The following is an 18,463-nucleotide window of genomic DNA, read 5'->3' as shown; positions in this document are numbered from 1 at the left end:
CCAAACTAAAATTGCTAACGATTACTCACAAATTGTAGCAATCTCCAGCCACTCAGTTCAAACTCCTTTTGTCTTAGGTTGGGGTGTTGTGATTAATCCTTAGATTAGGTTAATGGAAGGGTGAATTCACGGGCATCAAGGTATGATTCATCCAGGGCTTATCTACACGTATATGCTGCGGCTGCGCCATTGTAGCACTTCAGTGGAAATGCTACTATGCGCTGGGAGAGCTTCTCCCATTGGTGTAGTTAATCCACTTCTGTGAGAGACGGTAGCTATGACAATGGGAGAAGCTCTCCTGTTGACATAGCACTGTCTACACCAGGGGTTAGGTTGGCATGACTACATCACTCAGGAGTGTGGATTTTAACCTCCAGGATTTAGTGAGTGCCATATGCAACCTTAGATAAAACTTGACAGATTGAGACCATTTTGACCCACATCACATCAAAAGAAACAGTGCAAAGTATAGGGCTTGAAACATCAGGTGCTTGTTGGATCCACAGCTATTGCAGAATATCTAATAGCAATTTCAAGAGTATTTACCATCTGATCTTGGCAAGGTGATTGTAACCTTTTTTTCTCAGCTGTGGAACTTGCCACAGTTCTTCCTCCATTTGCATCATGATACAGGGATTTCTACAATATGCAGAAAACTGTGGCCCACTTCATAACTACCGTTTCATACAATGGGCAAGTTACACTAGTGTTCCAGGATCTGCACTGGCTTCCAACGGAGTTCTAGGTGAAATATAAGGGATTGGTTTGACCAGCTACCACTATTTATTATTAAACCCCAGCGTGAAACATGTTTTTTATCTGCGGTGTTGTCACAGCCTACAGGTAGAGCTGAAGGCCCAATTCTGTAGTGCCTATTGTGGGAAAGCTCCCACTAATTTCAATAGGGTTACGGGATCAAGCCTGACACCTGCCCCTTGGCCATATAAGGAAATTAAATATCCCCCCCATCACATTTGAATAAAGAATGCCCTAAGCTAACCTCTCCTCACACACAGACACAAGCAATACCACATTTTACTACTCTGGAGGCGGTTATGCTAATACACACACTCCCTGCAGCAGTGGAATACTTTGGCACAGGCTACGCTACAAGCCAGGCTTTGTTAAAGAAATTTGTTTTAAAAATTGATTTCAGTTCATATGGTTGTGCAGCTGGCAGGTCTGGGGCACAATGCTGTTATAAGCCTTTTCAGTCAGATATACTTGTGCATAACAACAAAGAGCTGAATTTTTTCTTAAGTGTTCATGTGGGAGGTAAGTTGCCAGCTGGCATTCATAGCCCTTACAAGAGAAATTTAGCAGAGTTCAGTGAGTTTCAGCTTCTCCTCTTATTGTGATTTTACAGTTTTGTTAATAATGACATTACAGGCCTTTTCCTTGGCAACAGACTGGAGCTAGTGAAATCAGCTTTCTCTGAACAGAAGTTCCTAATGTACTACTTGAAATTCTGCACAATCAGGCACAACACAAAGATGATTAGTTTTTGCCACTGTAAGCAAGCCCTTTTCAAAGCTATCACAAAATATTGTCAGCGTTAATAAGGTTTGCTGTTACATTGGAACATTTAATTTGTCAGTATAGTTTATACTCTGGATCTGGCTCTATCTACAACTTGCCTTAATATCATCATGGGTCAGAGTTTACAACTGACACCAGCTTTGTAAAATTTACTTCAAGAAATTTCTTATCTAACCCAAATCACATAGCTCCATATGCAAATAATTTTTTAAAAAGATACACCTCTACTTCGATATAACGCTGTCCTCGGGAGCCAAAAAAATCTTACTGCGTTATATCAAACTTGCTTTGATCCGCCGGAGTGCGCAGCCCCACCCCCCCGGAGCACTGCTTTACCGCGTTATATCTGAATTCGTGTTATATTGGGTCGCGTTATATCGGGGTAGAGGTGTACTTTAGTGTCACTAAGCTTTACATCTAAAGTTCTCATTTTGAAATCTAGATCCATTCGCATTGCTATGCTATATCAAAAGCATGCCTAAACTCATGACACTGTAGCATATATGAGAAGATTTAAGAAAACACTTCCAAAATTTTAAAATATTTTTTTGTTGTTGTTTCATGATGTGTCAAATTGTAGTAATTCCACACAGACAAGTTGATCAAACTGTAAATTGTTATTGTGATAAATGAAGGTGGTGGGGGGGGGGATGGGCTCCCTTTTATGGACACCCAGCCAGCCAGTTAGCTATAAAGACCCTCTTGGTGGCTGCTTGCTTTACTTGTAAAGGGTTAAAAAGTGCCTAGGTAAAGAAAAGGGAGTGAGCACCTGACCAAAAGAGCCAATGGAAAGGCTTGCTTTACCTTTGTCTCTTTGTTGTTCTCTCCGGGCTGAAGAGATGGGGGCAGCTGAAACACTGTGTAAAGTTTGGACCAGGTATAAAAATTCATCCTCCATACCTACAAGAATTCACTGGGAAATTTAAATTATGCGGGGGTTTTACTCATAGGCTTGCTGTGTGAAAGGGGTCACCAATACAAAAGGCTGAGACCCACTGGTCTACTCCATCCCCTTAAGGAAGATTAAAAGAGACAGTGTACTTTCAATTGGAGTAGGAACAAAACAGCAGCACTATGTTCAAGAGAACTACCAAGTAACTTCAGAGTCCAATAGAAACAGGAATGACTCTAGTTTTGCTGCATCAGAATGTTGGACCACAATTGGCTTACTTGTTTTGTTCTAGATTAGAGGCAAGTCCAGTCCTAAGTACTATGGGTATCCAAGGCTGTTGAAATACAAGACACTCACTGGTTTTCCCTTTTTGTTGAAGTACTGTAACATTGTTTGGAATTGTAATATTAAACTGAAAACATTCTCTGGAGTTAAAACTTTGTTTATTTGTAAAGTTTTATTTAAAATATGTTTATTAGAATTAACAAAGTGACCACTCTGTTATTTTAGAAGCTATTCTTCAAATAGAGACTTCAGTGTAAAAGAAGGACAGTATAATATGTTTTAAAATTACGTCTGTATATCGTTTATAACAAAAGCCCTTTAGAAAAATTAGCCTTTGATGTAGTTAAACGTTCAGGAGTCAGTCAGTCTTTGGATTAAAAGAGTCTTATTTAACATGCACTTACCAACAAACAGTTGTGAAAATTTCTTCAAGCTCCATCCCTTTTCTATTTCCATTATGCAATGCACAGCTTTCGTAACAAAAATTAAGCTCAAACTACAAATGCAATGAGTTCATTGTTTTTACCTTAATATTCATACAGGAGAAAAGACAAGCCATCGTACAGTCATAGTTCATGAAGATCCAGGATCAAGCAAATCTGAACAGGTTGCCTTTTCTGACCAGATACAAAATTACTGTAGCAATATTATAAAGTTAAGGATGTATAGGTTGCCTCATTGCAGGATGTGATGACTATTCTGTATCACCAAAAAGCTATACTTGCTCATAAAATGTACTTTAAAAATTTTGAACTACAGTGCCTGTAAACCACTGAGCAAGTGTGCAACAAATACAGCTGGGATTTTCAAAGACAACAAATGGAGCTAAGCATCCAAGTATCATTCATCTTCAACAGGAGTTGGGCACCTAATTCCTTGATGCTCTTTTGAACCTCGCCACCTTTATGGACAACTATCAATTCAGAGAAGGTCTTATTGTACATGAAGACAGAAATGCCAGTTAGGGGCCCCCTCCAAGGTTTTTGCACTTGCTCAAAGTTCCATAGGCCACAGAGCCAGGAGTAATGGGGTGAGAAAGGGCATGTCCCAACCACTTTCAAGCATTGGTCCCATACTAAATCAGTACAGCTGCTGCTGGTCTGGAGCACTGCTAAGCTCAGGCATTTTATCCAATCAAAACAAGGGGGTATTCTAATCTATTCAAGTTCTCATACTGCCCTCAACACCATATTATCAGTGTCTTCCAGAAGTGCTATAAGTGACATGACTTGCATCTGTCACCTGTGTCCCTTTCTTCCTCCTTTCCCCGAATTGCTAAAGCCAGCACATTTTGCAAGTGGATGTAAGAGCTATGTTATAGTACTAGATGGAAGTTTCCACTTTTTCAAATGGTCCAATACAGGTAAAATATGAAGCAGGATTTAAAAAAAAAAAATGGACTCCTTTTTACTTGAAGAGGCATTCCCAATGAAGTTACAAATAAAGCAGAAAAAAGGAAGTGACTATTTTGTATACATTTAAAGGTAACAAAAAGCTAAGCATAAGAAAACTAAAATAAGGGCTGTTAAGAATAAATGATAGATTGTGTGATATCACAGTGGCCAGAACACATACCTAAGCTCGAGAGCGCTGAGGCAGTGGAGAGCAAGAGACTAGCAAGATTTCAGCAAAAATAAAATAAATAAATAAATAAAAATAAAAATATGTTTGGGGTTCCAAACATCTGACTTTACCAAATATCCCAAAAAACAGACTGTCCATATAGTGTAGGACTGAAAACATATAGGAAGGGTTCTGTAAGGCAAGGGGTGAGACATATAGCTGGTTCATTAGCTCTTCTTTCTTTGTATCAAAGCAGGAGGTCCATGCATTCAGTAGCAGATCCAGGATTTTAAAGAGTCCTATGGCATAATGGAAAAGCAAGTGAAGCAAAACGAACAGGACTGATGATATTATTGCCTACGACTGCTATTGAAAGGAAGACCACCTCTAGGAGCCAATTCCTACCCTGACTTAAAACTTATGGGAGTCCTCTAAAATCAATAGGGATGCATGGAGTGTAAATCAGGTCAGACTTTAGCCCTTCGTATATCAGGATTTGCCACTGCATGTACTTCATTTTTTTTTTTTAAGTGCCAGAAAATGTTGTAAAAGTCTGATTATTTACAGACAAAGATTTGATCAGATGACTGGATTCTGAAGACACTACTGAGACATAAGATTCTGGACTAGGTTTCAAGGGTTACCTGCAATGTTCTTTTTCTGTGAATACACTTATATCTGATCTCAAACTTTGTTTTCATTTATTACAGCTTAATCTATTCTTAAATTTACTCAACGTAACGCACCTGAGTAAAAATCCACAAAAACATAGGCTGTAAGCATCTTGCTCTTGTTTCTCCTGTTACCAGTAATCATGTCTAGTTAAAGGTTTTGTTACGGCAGATTTATAATTTCAAAATATGGTAAAATGAAATTTTATCAACTGCAAATCTTTGTGGCACAGTTGAAATAGTGAGTGTGGCAGAAGTTTTATGTCATTAGCTATATAAACCAAGCCAGACTTTATTTCTTCCAGCAAGATAACATATACAAAAGAATAAACCTTTCCACACTTGCAGAAAATAGGTCCAACTAAAAGGTGATTCACATTGCCTTAAAAGGAAAGGTAATAATGCTTTGCACTTTTTGAACATCTTACAATAGATCTCATAATTTCACAAACATTAACCCCACATTGATCACCAGAGCATGTTCGCAAATTTAAAAATATCTAATAGGAAAAGGCATCCTACAGAGAGGAGTAGTCCTATTCTTTGGTGCCTCTTGGCATGATAGTTATGGGGGGAGGGGGAGGGAAAGGGATATTCTGATTTATTCACCCTCTACTCAAGTTGCAAGTAATGGAAAGATTCATTTTCTACTGAAACTATGTAAAAGTACCAAGATAGATCCTCTATGATTTTCTCTGACAAGGCTATTTGCTCAAAGGATCAATGCACATGCTGAAACTACAGGATATTATGGAGGGGCCATGGAAAGTTAGACTGTATAGTTCTTAGGTGACTATCTGCTTTTTAACTAATCCTGCAGCTACATTACTCAGTAGTCTTTAAGGTGCCACTGGACTCCTTGTTGTTTTTGTGGATACAGACTAACACGGCTACCCCCTGATACCTTACTCAGTCTGTTAGTCAAATGCACTGACTGGCATACTTTACCTGTTGACTCTTGCATAAGGAGAGAACTCCCCAGGCATAGGTGAGGACATTGAAGTGCAGGCTCTTTTTAATTTCAACTTCAGATACTCTAAATATCGCATTAGATCGGTGAAGCTTCATATGGCTAAATACCTGGAAGAACTGCCAAATCTTAATTATGTCCTACTTATTGCAACAAAAAGAGGACTTAAGCAGGGGGAGAACTACCCATCTTTGATGGACCGGACATATTAGTTGAAGTGAGCATCCTCTCTGGAGCAGCTGCCCAATTTCATACATAATATGCTATATTACATAAAATGTAACCTCTGTAGTATGGTTGTCACTGCACAGCTAGGATCAGGGTACAGAAGTATTGTTTAGGTGGTTATTCATGAGACCAAATTTTTGTTGACATTCCTGAGATGGGTGGGTGCAGAGAGAAGTGGAGCTCTAACAGACATAGGGCATGTCTTCACTACCCGCCGGATCAGCGGGTAGCGATCGATCTATCGGGGATCGATTTATCGCATCTAGTGTAGACGCGATAAAATTGATCCCTAATCGCTCTGCCGTCGACTACGGAACTCCACCGCAGCGAGAGGCGGAAGCGGAGTCGACGGGGGAGCAGCAGCGATCGACTTGCAGCCGTCCTCACAGCCAGGTAAGTCGACCTAAAATATGCAACTTCAGCTACGCTATTCGCGTAGCTGAAGTTGCATATCTTAGGTCAACCTCCCCCCCCCGTAGTGTAGACCTAGCCATAGATGCTGCATCTGGACAGGGACTTTTTCACTCAACCTATCTTTGCTACTTTGCCAGCTCTGCTCTGAGAAATCTTGATTTAAAGTTCCCTTCATTTGTCCAGATAGAATAGAGTTTACTATAGTGTTTCTCAAATTGTGGTCTGCAGAGCTCTTGCCTGGTGTGAGGAGAGCTAGCTGGTCCCATTGCGCTGATTCACCTATGGTAGTTTCTAGTAGCTTCTACCGGTGTCTTTCACTGAGAAGAAAGCATGGATGCCTGTTAAAGCACCTGGAAATAAGGAGCTACCCGCCTAACTGCCTCTACTAGGCACACTGCTCATACAGGATGATGAGGTGGGGGAAACAAGTTCTGGAGCTGCCAGAGACCAGGGAAATGAATGTTTTGGGGAGAAGAGAATGAAATAGCTGGAAATTAAATCCAGGTGAGACGCAACCAAGCAGCAGGGAAACGTGCAGGAGAATGGGAGGATGGCACGGTTTAGGCAGGAGAGAGAGCAATAAAACAAAGTTAAAGATGAAATGAAAATTTGAAGTAGACCAAGTCACTAACATTGTAGAAGGGCAAATACACCTTATCACACTGAAGACAGTTACCAGTACATGTGCTCCTAAAACTAGCTTTCCACGCCATAACTGCTAGTTATTTTAGTGAATTACAGCTGTAAACTGCAAGGTGTCATTTCTAACCATTGCTGGGAACTTCAAAAGCAACAAAAATATCTGAAACACATAGAAAAATGTAAGAAAAATTAAATGTAAAACATTAACTGTACAAAAGAGAGGAGCTCAGAATGTGTGCTGCACTTGCCTATGATTCATTCATGGCTTTCTGCCAAAAAGCTAAATACATGCAAGACCAATGGCCTCAAGGGGAAAGGTAGGACACTTTTAAAAGCACAAAGATAAATGATTTACAGAGCAGAACCCATTGAAAGAAAAGCTTTCTGCCTACACCAACCAAAAGAGAAGTTTTTCAAGTCTCTCTTACAAGATTTACTACACAGACTGGAATATTTGTAAGGTATCAACAGATGGAGTAAACTAGGCATGCTCAAACTGGGATTTTTAATCCTCTCCTTGGAGGATAAGAAATGGCCCATTCTGTTGTTGTGCACAAAGGAAGTTCACCACAAAGCCAAGCGAAGAGATGCACTGCATACTTCAGGTCATTTAAGACAAATAAAACCAACTCAAGTTACAGGCAAGCTCTACAATAAAGTAACACCTGTAATGTGAAAGAGACTGAGCCACTGGCAGGGGCATGCATTTTAAAGCTTTGGAGGGTTTGGCTCTATACAAAACATCTGTTGCACATAAAAATGTTTACTTAGCTGTTGAGCAGAGAGCAATACATCCCCCCACCCCAGAGAACATTACTTATTAAACATATGCCCTTGCTCAGCTAAGTAGGCTCACAATGAAGACAGCTCTGCTCTATAGCAGAAACTGGGGTCAAACCTCACTCTCACAGATCAGATCAAGTTATTTCTAAAGTTCTGAACCATTTTTCATGAGTGGGCACCTCTCAAAACAGCAATCCCACATTAAAACATTATTAGATTTCTGGTTTGTTTAGAAACTAACTTTCACCCCCTCCTCCACAGCTCAAACTCATCTTTAATGCATTTCCTCACTCACTTTAAACATAACCAATTGCTTATCCCAAGATCTTGTGTCAATGAGGACTCTGATGAAGAGAGTGAAATATGAGTATGTTACAATATAAAACATCCTAATGGGATTTTTTAGTGAAGGGTCTATTCATACTTCCCTATTTGCCTTATTTAAAAAAATAAAAACAAAGAAACAACTGAAAGTAACCAAAGGATGGAAATGTAGTTAGAATCAAATCTTTGAGGTCCAGTCATATTGAAACATAAAGCCCTAATGTGAATAAGGATTGAGTTAAGCATGTGCTTAAGAGCTTTGCTAATAGTGCTCTTAGCCAGATATTAGCTCAGGCGTCTCATAATATTTTAACTGGCTCAGCAGCAGATAGGAAATCTCTGAGGCAGTCACTGAAGCAATGGGAGACAAAGCATTTACGACTTTACAGATCAAAATCTGATATCGTTGACAAGACACTGGACTGGGGATCTGGGTTCAGTTCTCAGCTCTCCAACAGACTTTTTTTTTTTAAACCTTGGACATGTTATTTAATCCTTCTTCACCTCACTGTGAATTAGGGGATACTGATATTCCTTTTGCCCACCCTTTGTTTTGCCTGTTTAGAATGTACGCTCTTCACATTTGTAAAACTATTGTGTGTTTGTACAATGCCTAGCACAGTGGAACCCTGATCTTTGTTGAGGCCTCTAGGTGTAATAGAATTATAACCACCCTCAGGTAAGAAGAACTGGTAGATCCTATATGAAATATGAAGAGGATACAACAAATAGGTTAATTTGTTGGAGCAATTTTTTAGTTCTCTACTTGAATTATCTGGTAATATACATTCGGTTTGTAGATTCTTGTGACTGAGATTCTTTCAATCTTCACTCCCATGTTCAGTGAGAGGCACCTTATGAACCTAAATTATTTTTTCCACACAAAACCACTGTGGATATTTTCCTGATATAAAATATTTTTATTTTTTCAAAGTTTGATTACAAAAACAGAATACACATACACACAGAAAAATACAATTCTACAGAGAAATACATTCCTTTTAATGATTTTATCATGGACTAAATCCTGCAGCCTGGTGCACTTCCTCCACTTTAATGGAATGCAGGATGGCTCATCAGCACACTGTCAAATTGGGACTTAACTTTCCAGTGGGGTGATTACACTCATCTAGCCCTCCAACATCATACTTCGAGATATTTGAACAGCATAGGAAATAGGCTTGCATTTGTCTTGCCATTATCTCCTATTCCTACCTTTGCCATTCTGAATGGTGTCCAACATTCTTAAAAGAATTTGCTGCTGAATAAGCCTCATTCTTAAATCAGGAATTGATTTCAGAAAATTTGTACTCATTTTACTCCAAAATACATTATTTGTGGGATTATTCAAGTATTTGTTCCATATCTATTTTTGGTTAAGATAAGTGGTATTTTGTACACAAGACTAGCAGGTTATCGAGCAGAACCTTTATTTTTAACCCCCCCCCCCAAAAAAACCCAACAAAAACCTGAGGAACTAACTAGTTATGTGCCCCAGCTCCACTGGTCTGTCTTTTGTTACATCTCAACCCCATCCTCCTTGTGTATGCCACGTAGTTAGATTCCCCTCTCTGAAGAGTTCACACTTTGTCCTCTTACTACTCCTGAAGCACAATGCTAGAGCTAGATATACAACTGTTTCCTAATCTGAATAATTTTTGTTGCAGAATATGCCACAGTTAAAAGCAGTGCCACTTATTTTCTAATTAAAGGTGATGCAAGGATGACACTACCTTTCACCTATTATGTGGGGATGATATTCTTTTTATTTGTGCTTGGAGACTAACCTGTTTTCCCAGTTTCACTTTCTCTTGCATTTCTGAATATCCTAGGCTTACTGATCCACGGTCTCTCTCCACAGGGTACAGATGCAGCTGCAAACCAACTTTCTGAGCCTCTCTAACATACCTAATAGTATGAAGCAGAGACTTACTATTATAATATTGGCAACTCATGGAAGGAATGGGTTTTCAGCCATTCTCCAATATAAATTCCCTTGCTGTCTCTTTACTTTTTTTTTTTCCCCCTGAAACAATCAATATGGAAATTTTAGCCTAACACATTGTATTCCTGGAAGTTTGGAAACCTAAAGCCTACCACTATCAAAAAGTATACACACTACAGAAATGTTTATCCGGTTTCCTTGACCCTATTCCAAGATTTGTAACCAACTACTGATGGGTGACAAAATGCTAGGAATATACATATAGGAAAGGGAGTTAATAGAAACAATGGCTTTGGGAGGATATTCATTGTTCTGTATTACCAATCTTATTCCAATAAAGCTTTCAATGGAACAATCTAGTTTTATTTACTGACTCTAGATTTAAAATTTAACCACTTTAAGCTCTTCAGGATTTTAAAATCATAGATTGTAACATCTGTTCAATGGTGATGAAAGCAGAACTGAATTAATGAGCCATCTTACAGTATGTTATTTCCTCAGCTTCCCTCTCAAATTGCCAAGCTGCATGATATGCTTAAATTACTCCTTGGAAATAGGTAACAGCTGGTTTTACACCCTCAATTCCTTTTGTAATTTAAGATTTTCCTAAAACTTCCAATTAAATGAAATCAAATGATAGATTTCAGAAATTAAGGTTATGCAACAAAAGATATAGTCTGTGGGAAAGTTACTTTTAAATTCCTAACCTCTTTATATTATTGTTTTTCCCTTATTGCAACTGCCACTGGCTTTAAAACCAGATCAAATAGTGAGAAAAAGGATGCCCCTGTCAAGACCCTTCATATGGAGAACACCTGTTAAGAAAAGTCATTTTTGGATAAGCAAGTAAGTAAAGCCACTTGATCCAAAGAGAAAAATGAATTCTCAAACATTCCCATTATCTACAGCAGATACATCTAGAACACCATATCAAAGATTCTCTTTACATTAAAAGGTCAATGCCTCCACTGACCGCATCTTTAATAACTTATTGACAAGTAATAGGAATATGGTAGTTGAATCTCTTTTGTAAAGCTGATCTGATTAATTGGAAGAGAATAGGTTCTATCCTTATGGTCAGTATTTTCACACACATTTTACAATTTACATTAATCCAGTAGTTTATACTGTAACTAACAACAATTTCCATGATTTTAACCAGACTGATTTTAAAGTACTTTGTGAGTTGGTAGTGCAGAACACTTAAAATATATTGTGTAACTTACACGTTACTGGACCCAGAAGCTTAATGAAAATTGACCTTGTTTTGAAATATAACCTCCCAGCCACTACTTGGTTGTGAGTTATGTTGCTGTCAACTAAAAGGATTGCCAAGAATGGCTGACCTTTAAGATACCTTACCGGCTCGTAACTCTTCAGTTACCTATGCTCCCAGACATGGCACAGACAGTGAAATATATCCTCCAAAATGCCTCTCTCTCATTAAGTATTTTCTGGGTTGTGAGAGAGAAAAAATGTATTCTTGATGGATCCCACTCTGCAGAAGGGTTATAGAGTAATATTGCACTTTTAAAATACATGTGCACTCAAATGGACTTAATGTAAAAAGGAAAGCATTGTATGGGGAAAGTTTTAATATCTAGTTAAAACTCAACTGGACCCCACAATTCTATAAACTCCTCAGAAGAGACTGGAGAAGAGAACAGGACAAAGCTTGAGAAGAAAGTTTTCTTTTCCAAAATAGTCCAGATTCTATCAAACATACAGGAATTTTATTTTTTTGCTTTCAGATGTGCAAACAAGCATTTCTGGCAAATGTATTTCAGAGTCAAATCTCTAATATACACAGGAAAACCTTAAGTATACTTGCAAATGAATTCCCTCAGCCTTTAGCAAATTATCTGCACCCAATGAGGTCCGCACCCCATGTGAGAAAGTATTTGTATATACATAGTATAATTATTGCTACCTATCCACAGTTTACATAGGTAGGTAAAGTAACAGGTACCAATTGCACAATAGTTGCAGAGAAAAAGAGGTCTGTTTATTTACCTATACATAGTATGTACACAACTTGGACATCAGGAAGTCTTCCTTAGCCATCCTTTTGTCATTTTATACATTTTCCTCATACTGTAAGTCACTGATTTCTTGAACCCTAAGAAAAAAAAACAAGACAGGTAGAACTTAGGAAGAGAAACAACTATTTAGTTCTTGAGAAAGCCTTAAGCAAATCTCCAAATAAAGTACTTCCCTGGAAAGGTGACCAAAGGCTATTTGTATTGCAACAACAGATAGCTAACTTTTCCTTTTCTTGACAGATTCATGATATAGTAGCTAATAGAGGCTGATAGCATGTGAGACAGACAAAATTGACAAATTCCGTGGAAGGCAACAGCTAAGAATGATAATGCATGATTCAAAGCATGGTAGGCGCTGTTCACCCGGAAGTGCTTCTGATGACAATAAGAATCAAAATGAGTAAAGGACTGTGAAGTTATAATAGTATATTCATAGATTCATAGATTCTAGGACTGGAAGGGACCTCGAGAGGTCATCGAGTCCAGTCCCCTGCCCGCATGGCAGGACCAAATACTGTCTAGGGCTTGGTCTACACTTACCCCCCAATTCGAACTAAGGTACGCAACTTCAGCTACGTGAATAACGTAGCTGAAGTCGACGTACCTTAGTTCGAACTTACCTCAGTCCACACGCGGCAGGCAGGCTCCCCCGTCGACGCCGCGGTACTCCTCTCGTCTAGCTGGAGTACCGCAGTCGACGGCGATCACTTCCTGGTTCGACTTATCGCATCCAGACAAGACGCGATAAGTCGAACCCAGAACTTCGATTCCCAGCCGCCGAACTAGCGGCTGGGTGTAGACATACCCTAGACCATCCCTGATAGACATTTATCTAACTTACTCTTAAATATCTCCAGAGATGGAGATTCCACAACCTCCCTAGGCAATTTATTCCAGTGTTTAACCACCCTGACAGTTAGGAACTTTTTCCTAATGTCCAACCTAGACCTCCCTTGCTGCAGTTTAAGCCCATTGCTTCTTGTTCTATCCTTAGAGGCTAAGGTGAACAAGTTTTCTCCCTCCTCCTTATGACACCCTTTTAGATACCTGAAAACTGCTATCATGTCCCCTCTCAGTCTTCTCTTTTCCAAACTAAACAAACCCAATTCCTTCAGCCTTCCTTCATAGGTCATGTTCTCAAGACCTTTAATCATTCTTGTTGCTCTTCTCTGGACCCTTTCCAATTTCTCCACATCTTTCTTGAAATGCGGTGCCCAGAACTGGACACAATACTCCAGCTGAGGCCTAACCAGAGCAGAGTAGAGCGGAAGAATGACTTCTCGTGTCTTGCTCACAACACACCTGTTAATACATCCCAGAATCATGTTTGCTTTTTTTACAACAGCATCACACTGTTGACTCATATTTAGCTTGTGGTCCACTATAACCCCTAGATCTTTTTCTGCCGTACTCCTTCCTAGACAGTCTCTTCCCATTCGGTATGTGTGAAACTGATTTTTTCTTCCTAAGTGGAGCACTTTGCATTTGTCTTTGTTAAACTTCATCCTGTTTAACTCAGACTATTTCTCCAATTTGTCCAGATCATTTTGAATTATGACCCTGTCCTCCAAAGCAGTTGCAATCCCTCCCAGTTTGGTATCATCCGCAAACTTAATAAGCGTACTTTCTATGCCAATATCTAAGTCGTTAATGAAGATATTGAACAGAGCCGGTCCCAAAACAGACCCCTGCGGAACCCCACTCGTTATGCCTATATATATATATATATATATATATATGCAAACATATCTGATTAGGCCAGGGGACCAAGTTGCAGCCTGCTACTCCTAACACTTCTGAAGATACCTGCAGTGATAACTCAGGAGGCTTTTGCATTGCATGTCCCTGCTGAACAGCTTGTCAAGCATTGCGGTCTCCCTTCTCTCCGTCACCCACTGCATGTGTTCTGCTGATTGGGAGAGCATGACGACATGGGAGTGGATGCGAAAAAGTTGATGGGGACCATAAGTAATGCAGCAGAACATGCTGGCCCAGCAAAGGCAGAGCCGAACACTAGAAGGACTGTCTGGGGAAGTCAGAGCAGGGAGCCGAGGGGCCAGGGCCATCACTAGATGACATCTGAGAGGGGATCCTGAGTCCAACCAGCAAGGACTATCAGCTATTGGGGCAGAGGTCGAGAAGATGATTAGGACCTGAAATAAAAAATTACGCTTCTCCCATTATAAAAAAAAAATCTTGAACTTTTCTCTTAAAACAGTCCTGCAATTGACAGAGCCATGAACTGAAAGATGAAATTTGCCAAGGTAATAGCTCTCTGAGGAAAAGTGCCTCTGAGTATTGCAGTGAAAATTTGTTCTGATTTGAGCTTTTTGGAGTAGAATGCTGCATATCACTTCTTCATTAAGTGTGTAAGGAAGGACATTGCACCTGCACACATGGCTAGTTTTCATGAAGGTGTGCAAGGGCTGAGCCAGAGATCTAAAGTAGCCATTTCCTCAGTACTTGTGCACATTCTAGGTGCGAAGGGCTGAGGGGCTATTTCTGTGTACTTTGCAAGATGCACCTTTAGTTGCTCAGTTCCTAAAGTTTGCAGAAGAGGAGTGCTCTCTTGTGGGCCTAATGTGAAAGGGACATGATGTTCTGCTGTGTTTAACCATACTGTACCAAATTATGAAATTTAAAACAAAGTATTGCTCATTTTTGGCAAGCCAGCAAAGCTCTGAGGTCCTGGAGAGTGACGTTTTTTATGTTTGTCTGACCTCCTCCCCCCAGTTTTTTTTATTTAAAAAATACTATAAATTCCCTACATTATGATCAGTGAAGTAAAGTTACAGGGTTAAGCACTCAGAAGTCTGAAAATCAAGATTTTAAGGCTGCACAACTATAGTTCTGCCCCCTTGTACGTATGCATCAAAATGTACTCTAAACTACATATTACCTTTTCTACAAACTTATGTATGCATATCGTCATGCAGAACTGTGCACTATTCTGTATGCCAGACTAACAAAGTACATTAAAGTCATTTAACCATATTTGCTAAACATGCTTCAGTATAACAGAAACGTGACAGCTTGCTGACACAGATAGGCAACTTAGATTCAGAGTTAAGTGTATCATCCACTGAATAGCATCTTTGGAAAGGTGAAAAGAAGATGTTGTACATCTTACTCAATTATTAAAATATATCTTAAGCGGTAATCAATTTCATATAAAAGTATTTTAAATAATATTTTAAGTCAAAGAAATACTGGACAATTAATATAATGAAAGAAGTGCAAGTATAGATACAAATAGTTACAAGATATTACTTGAGTACTGAACACTGTAGAAAAAGTATGATAAATTGCAGAAACAATGGAATTATGTCATTAAAAACTATAATAATGGACATGCAGGAAAAGGCTGAGTTAAGGATGTGCATGCAATCTTAATTTTTGCATTTATTCACTTGAGTACTTAACTGTTCAACCCAAACATTAACAGAGAACTTTGTTTGGAATATGTATCATACGTACCATACACAATACTTTTCAAATTAAAATGTACATAGTTGCATGCATATGGACTCTAGCGTACTGCAGTCAAGAAAAATAAATGAAAAATAATTGTTATTTGCATTATGGTACCATCTAGGAGCTTTGGTGATGGATTAGAACCCCCATTGCGCTAGGTACAGTAAAACAGGAAAAAAAGGTAGTTCCTGTCCCAAATAATATTAAAATCGCCTAAAAAATATGACCCTGTTGACTACTGCCCAAGCTACTAGGGTACCATACACCAAGAAAACACAAACCTCTAATACTGAAGTTACTGTATGTAAAAATTATGTTCTGCCATTCCAATGAAATCAATGTACTCTCACTATAACAACAGTATGGCAGGTGGAGTATCAGCAGTAAAGCAGTTGTTATATCCCTGCAGGGCTCCTTTGCTGTATTGGCACTGCAGTCAGAAAAGCCAGCCGGGTCTATCTGCTTGCCAACGAGTACAGCCTCTTGCAGCTGTTGAACATTAAGATATTTTCTTAATATCCTCCCTCCAGTGAGCACTCTACTGAACCCCACCCACTTGAGCCTTGAGACTGGAATCTTATGTAATAAGATGCTTTATATATTCCTATCCCAACCCATCATGTTACAAACAAAATGCAGGTTCTTGCATATAGCCAACTTCTTATAACAGCCCTCTGGGTGATGAGTCACATCTGTAGTAAAAGTTAATGGTCACAATTCTACCCCCGTTTCAGAATCTGTTTGAAGACATACTCGTGAGCACTTGGACAACAAGCGTCTTTCAGCTTTTACTATGAATCCAGGATTACTTGGTGCGTAGGTCTCCCTCCTTCCCCCTTAAATTTTTCCATCAGACGATGCAGAACAAAGACTTAAAATAATGCACATGGACATACACAACTGCAAACGTTTTTGGGGATTGAGCCATAAGAGGTTGTAAGAGCTTCTGGTCATTAAGGATCCCATATCAATTTTTTTGTAAGAGTAAGGGGTTAGCCCAAATATCCTGGAATGCTGAAATTAAGCCACTTTCCCAAACTTCCCCTGTAGCTACAGTAGAGGGGGTATTCTTCACTTCCTGTCATGTACGCATGTTCAGGATTAACGTATGCACTATCACAGCGGCTCTCAACCTTTCCGGACTACTGTACCCCTTGCAGGAGTCTGATTTGTCTTGCGTATGCCCAAGTTTCATCTCACTTAAAACTATTTGCTTACAAAAATCAGACATACAAGTACAAAAAAGTGTAACAGCACACTATTACTGAAAAAATGCTTACTTTCTATTTTTACTATATAATTATAAAATAAATCAATTGGAATATTGTACTTACATTTCAGTGTATAGTGCATAGAGCAGTATAAGCAAGTCATTGTCTGTATGAAATTTTAGTTTGTACTGACTTTGCTAGTGCTTTTTATGTGGCCTGTTGTAAAACTAGGCAAATATCTAGATGAGTTGATGTACCCCCGGTAGACTTTTGTGTACCCCCAGGGGTACACATACCCCTGGTTGAGAACCACGGCACTATTAAACAGCTGCATTTACAGTGAAGTGGAGCAGTGGTTAATATTTGCTGTTGTCTGGTTAACAGCCACTGCACCAAACAATGGATTTCAACATATAAAGGCTGCTTGCACGTAATTACAGCAAAGCCTCCATAAAACATGAGGCAAATTTAGTTTCCAGTTCTCAAAAAGCATCTCTTATTTAGGACAACACTCAAGCATGTGTGTGGACTTCAATGGAACTTCAGCAACAGAGATTATTTAGTTTGAAATATTTTACCTATTAACCCTCACCCAGTCCCTTAGAGTGAAATAAAATGAAGAGTAGAAGCAGAAAAGTCCCTTGGTACATCTAACTGACATGTGTGTGTCAACATTCAAAAGAATGTATGTTTGTCTCACCGAAACCTCTCTCTCAATGATTCATTGCCATCAATATAATGAAGTGTGATTTTATTTCAGATGAAGTTTCCAAACTCAAAAATATCAACATACAATTGCTCCTTAAGAGCAACTAAACATAAAACTTTCAAAGTTTTTAGTTCCACAAGACTATACAGACTCCAGCTAGGAGGAAAAATAAATCAAATGATGGTGCCATCTCTAATAGAAAGCAGACCAGAAATCTCCCCACAGACTTCAGAAATTATATAGGCACATTTTCAAAAGCTAAATAGGGCATTTAACAACAAACAAAAATACAGAGCTCAAGCTCAATTTGAAAACCACACTGGCCGAGAAAGATGAAGGACAGTCCTCTTAGGTGGGTTGAAATTCTTTGTTATGACTGTGTACTCTGCCAAATAATGTTAGCAAACAAACAGTGTGCCAGCTAAGTAATGACCACCACCCTGGATATAAATTACTCTCACTTTAACAGTATGGTAGGGTTACCATACGTCCGGTTTTTCCCCGGACATGTCCGGCTTTTCGGCAATCAACCCCCCGTCCGGGGGAATTGCCAAAAAGCCGAACATGTCCGGGAAAATACCGTCCGGGCACTTCCCCTCCCGCAGCTGCTCTGCTCCTTCCCTAACTCTTCGGCTCTGTTTAAGAGCCGAGCTGCCCGAGCGCTACCGGCTTCGGGCAGCCCCCTTGCCTCTGGACCCCAGCTGCCGGCCGGGCACTTCCCCTCCCGGGCTCCAGCTGCTCTGCTCCGGCGGCGCAGGGTCCGGAGGCATG

General features: G+C 39.5%; 1 protein-coding gene across 2 annotated transcripts in view; it reads right to left on the bottom strand.

The window, feature by feature from the left end:
• Positions 1-9,244: 9,244 nt before the first annotated feature.
• TAMM41 (TAM41 mitochondrial translocator assembly and maintenance homolog) overlaps positions 9,245-18,463 on the bottom strand; it is a 41,566-nt gene continuing 32,347 nt past the window's right edge. Inside the window, exons 8-9 of one of the 2 annotated variants that reach the window (XM_024211974.3) lie at positions 12,270-12,375; positions 9,245-11,754 (exon numbers count right to left, since the gene is read on the bottom strand). In XM_024211974.3, coding sequence (XP_024067742.1) covers positions 12,299-12,375 — 77 coding nt within the window. In that variant the 3' untranslated portion in view covers positions 9,245-11,754; positions 12,270-12,298. Of the gene's footprint in view, positions 12,376-18,463 lie in introns of both variants that reach the window. The other variant, XM_024211973.3, reaches the window with a different exon arrangement.

This window comes from Terrapene carolina, unplaced genomic scaffold (assembly GCF_002925995.2).
Source record: "Terrapene carolina triunguis isolate 2854851 unplaced genomic scaffold, T_m_triunguis-2.0 Scaffold232, whole genome shotgun sequence".
NCBI lineage: Eukaryota > Metazoa > Chordata > Testudines > Emydidae > Terrapene > Terrapene triunguis.
The sequence above is the reverse complement of the archived record's forward strand: the minus strand, read 5'-3'. Positions and strand labels throughout refer to the sequence as shown.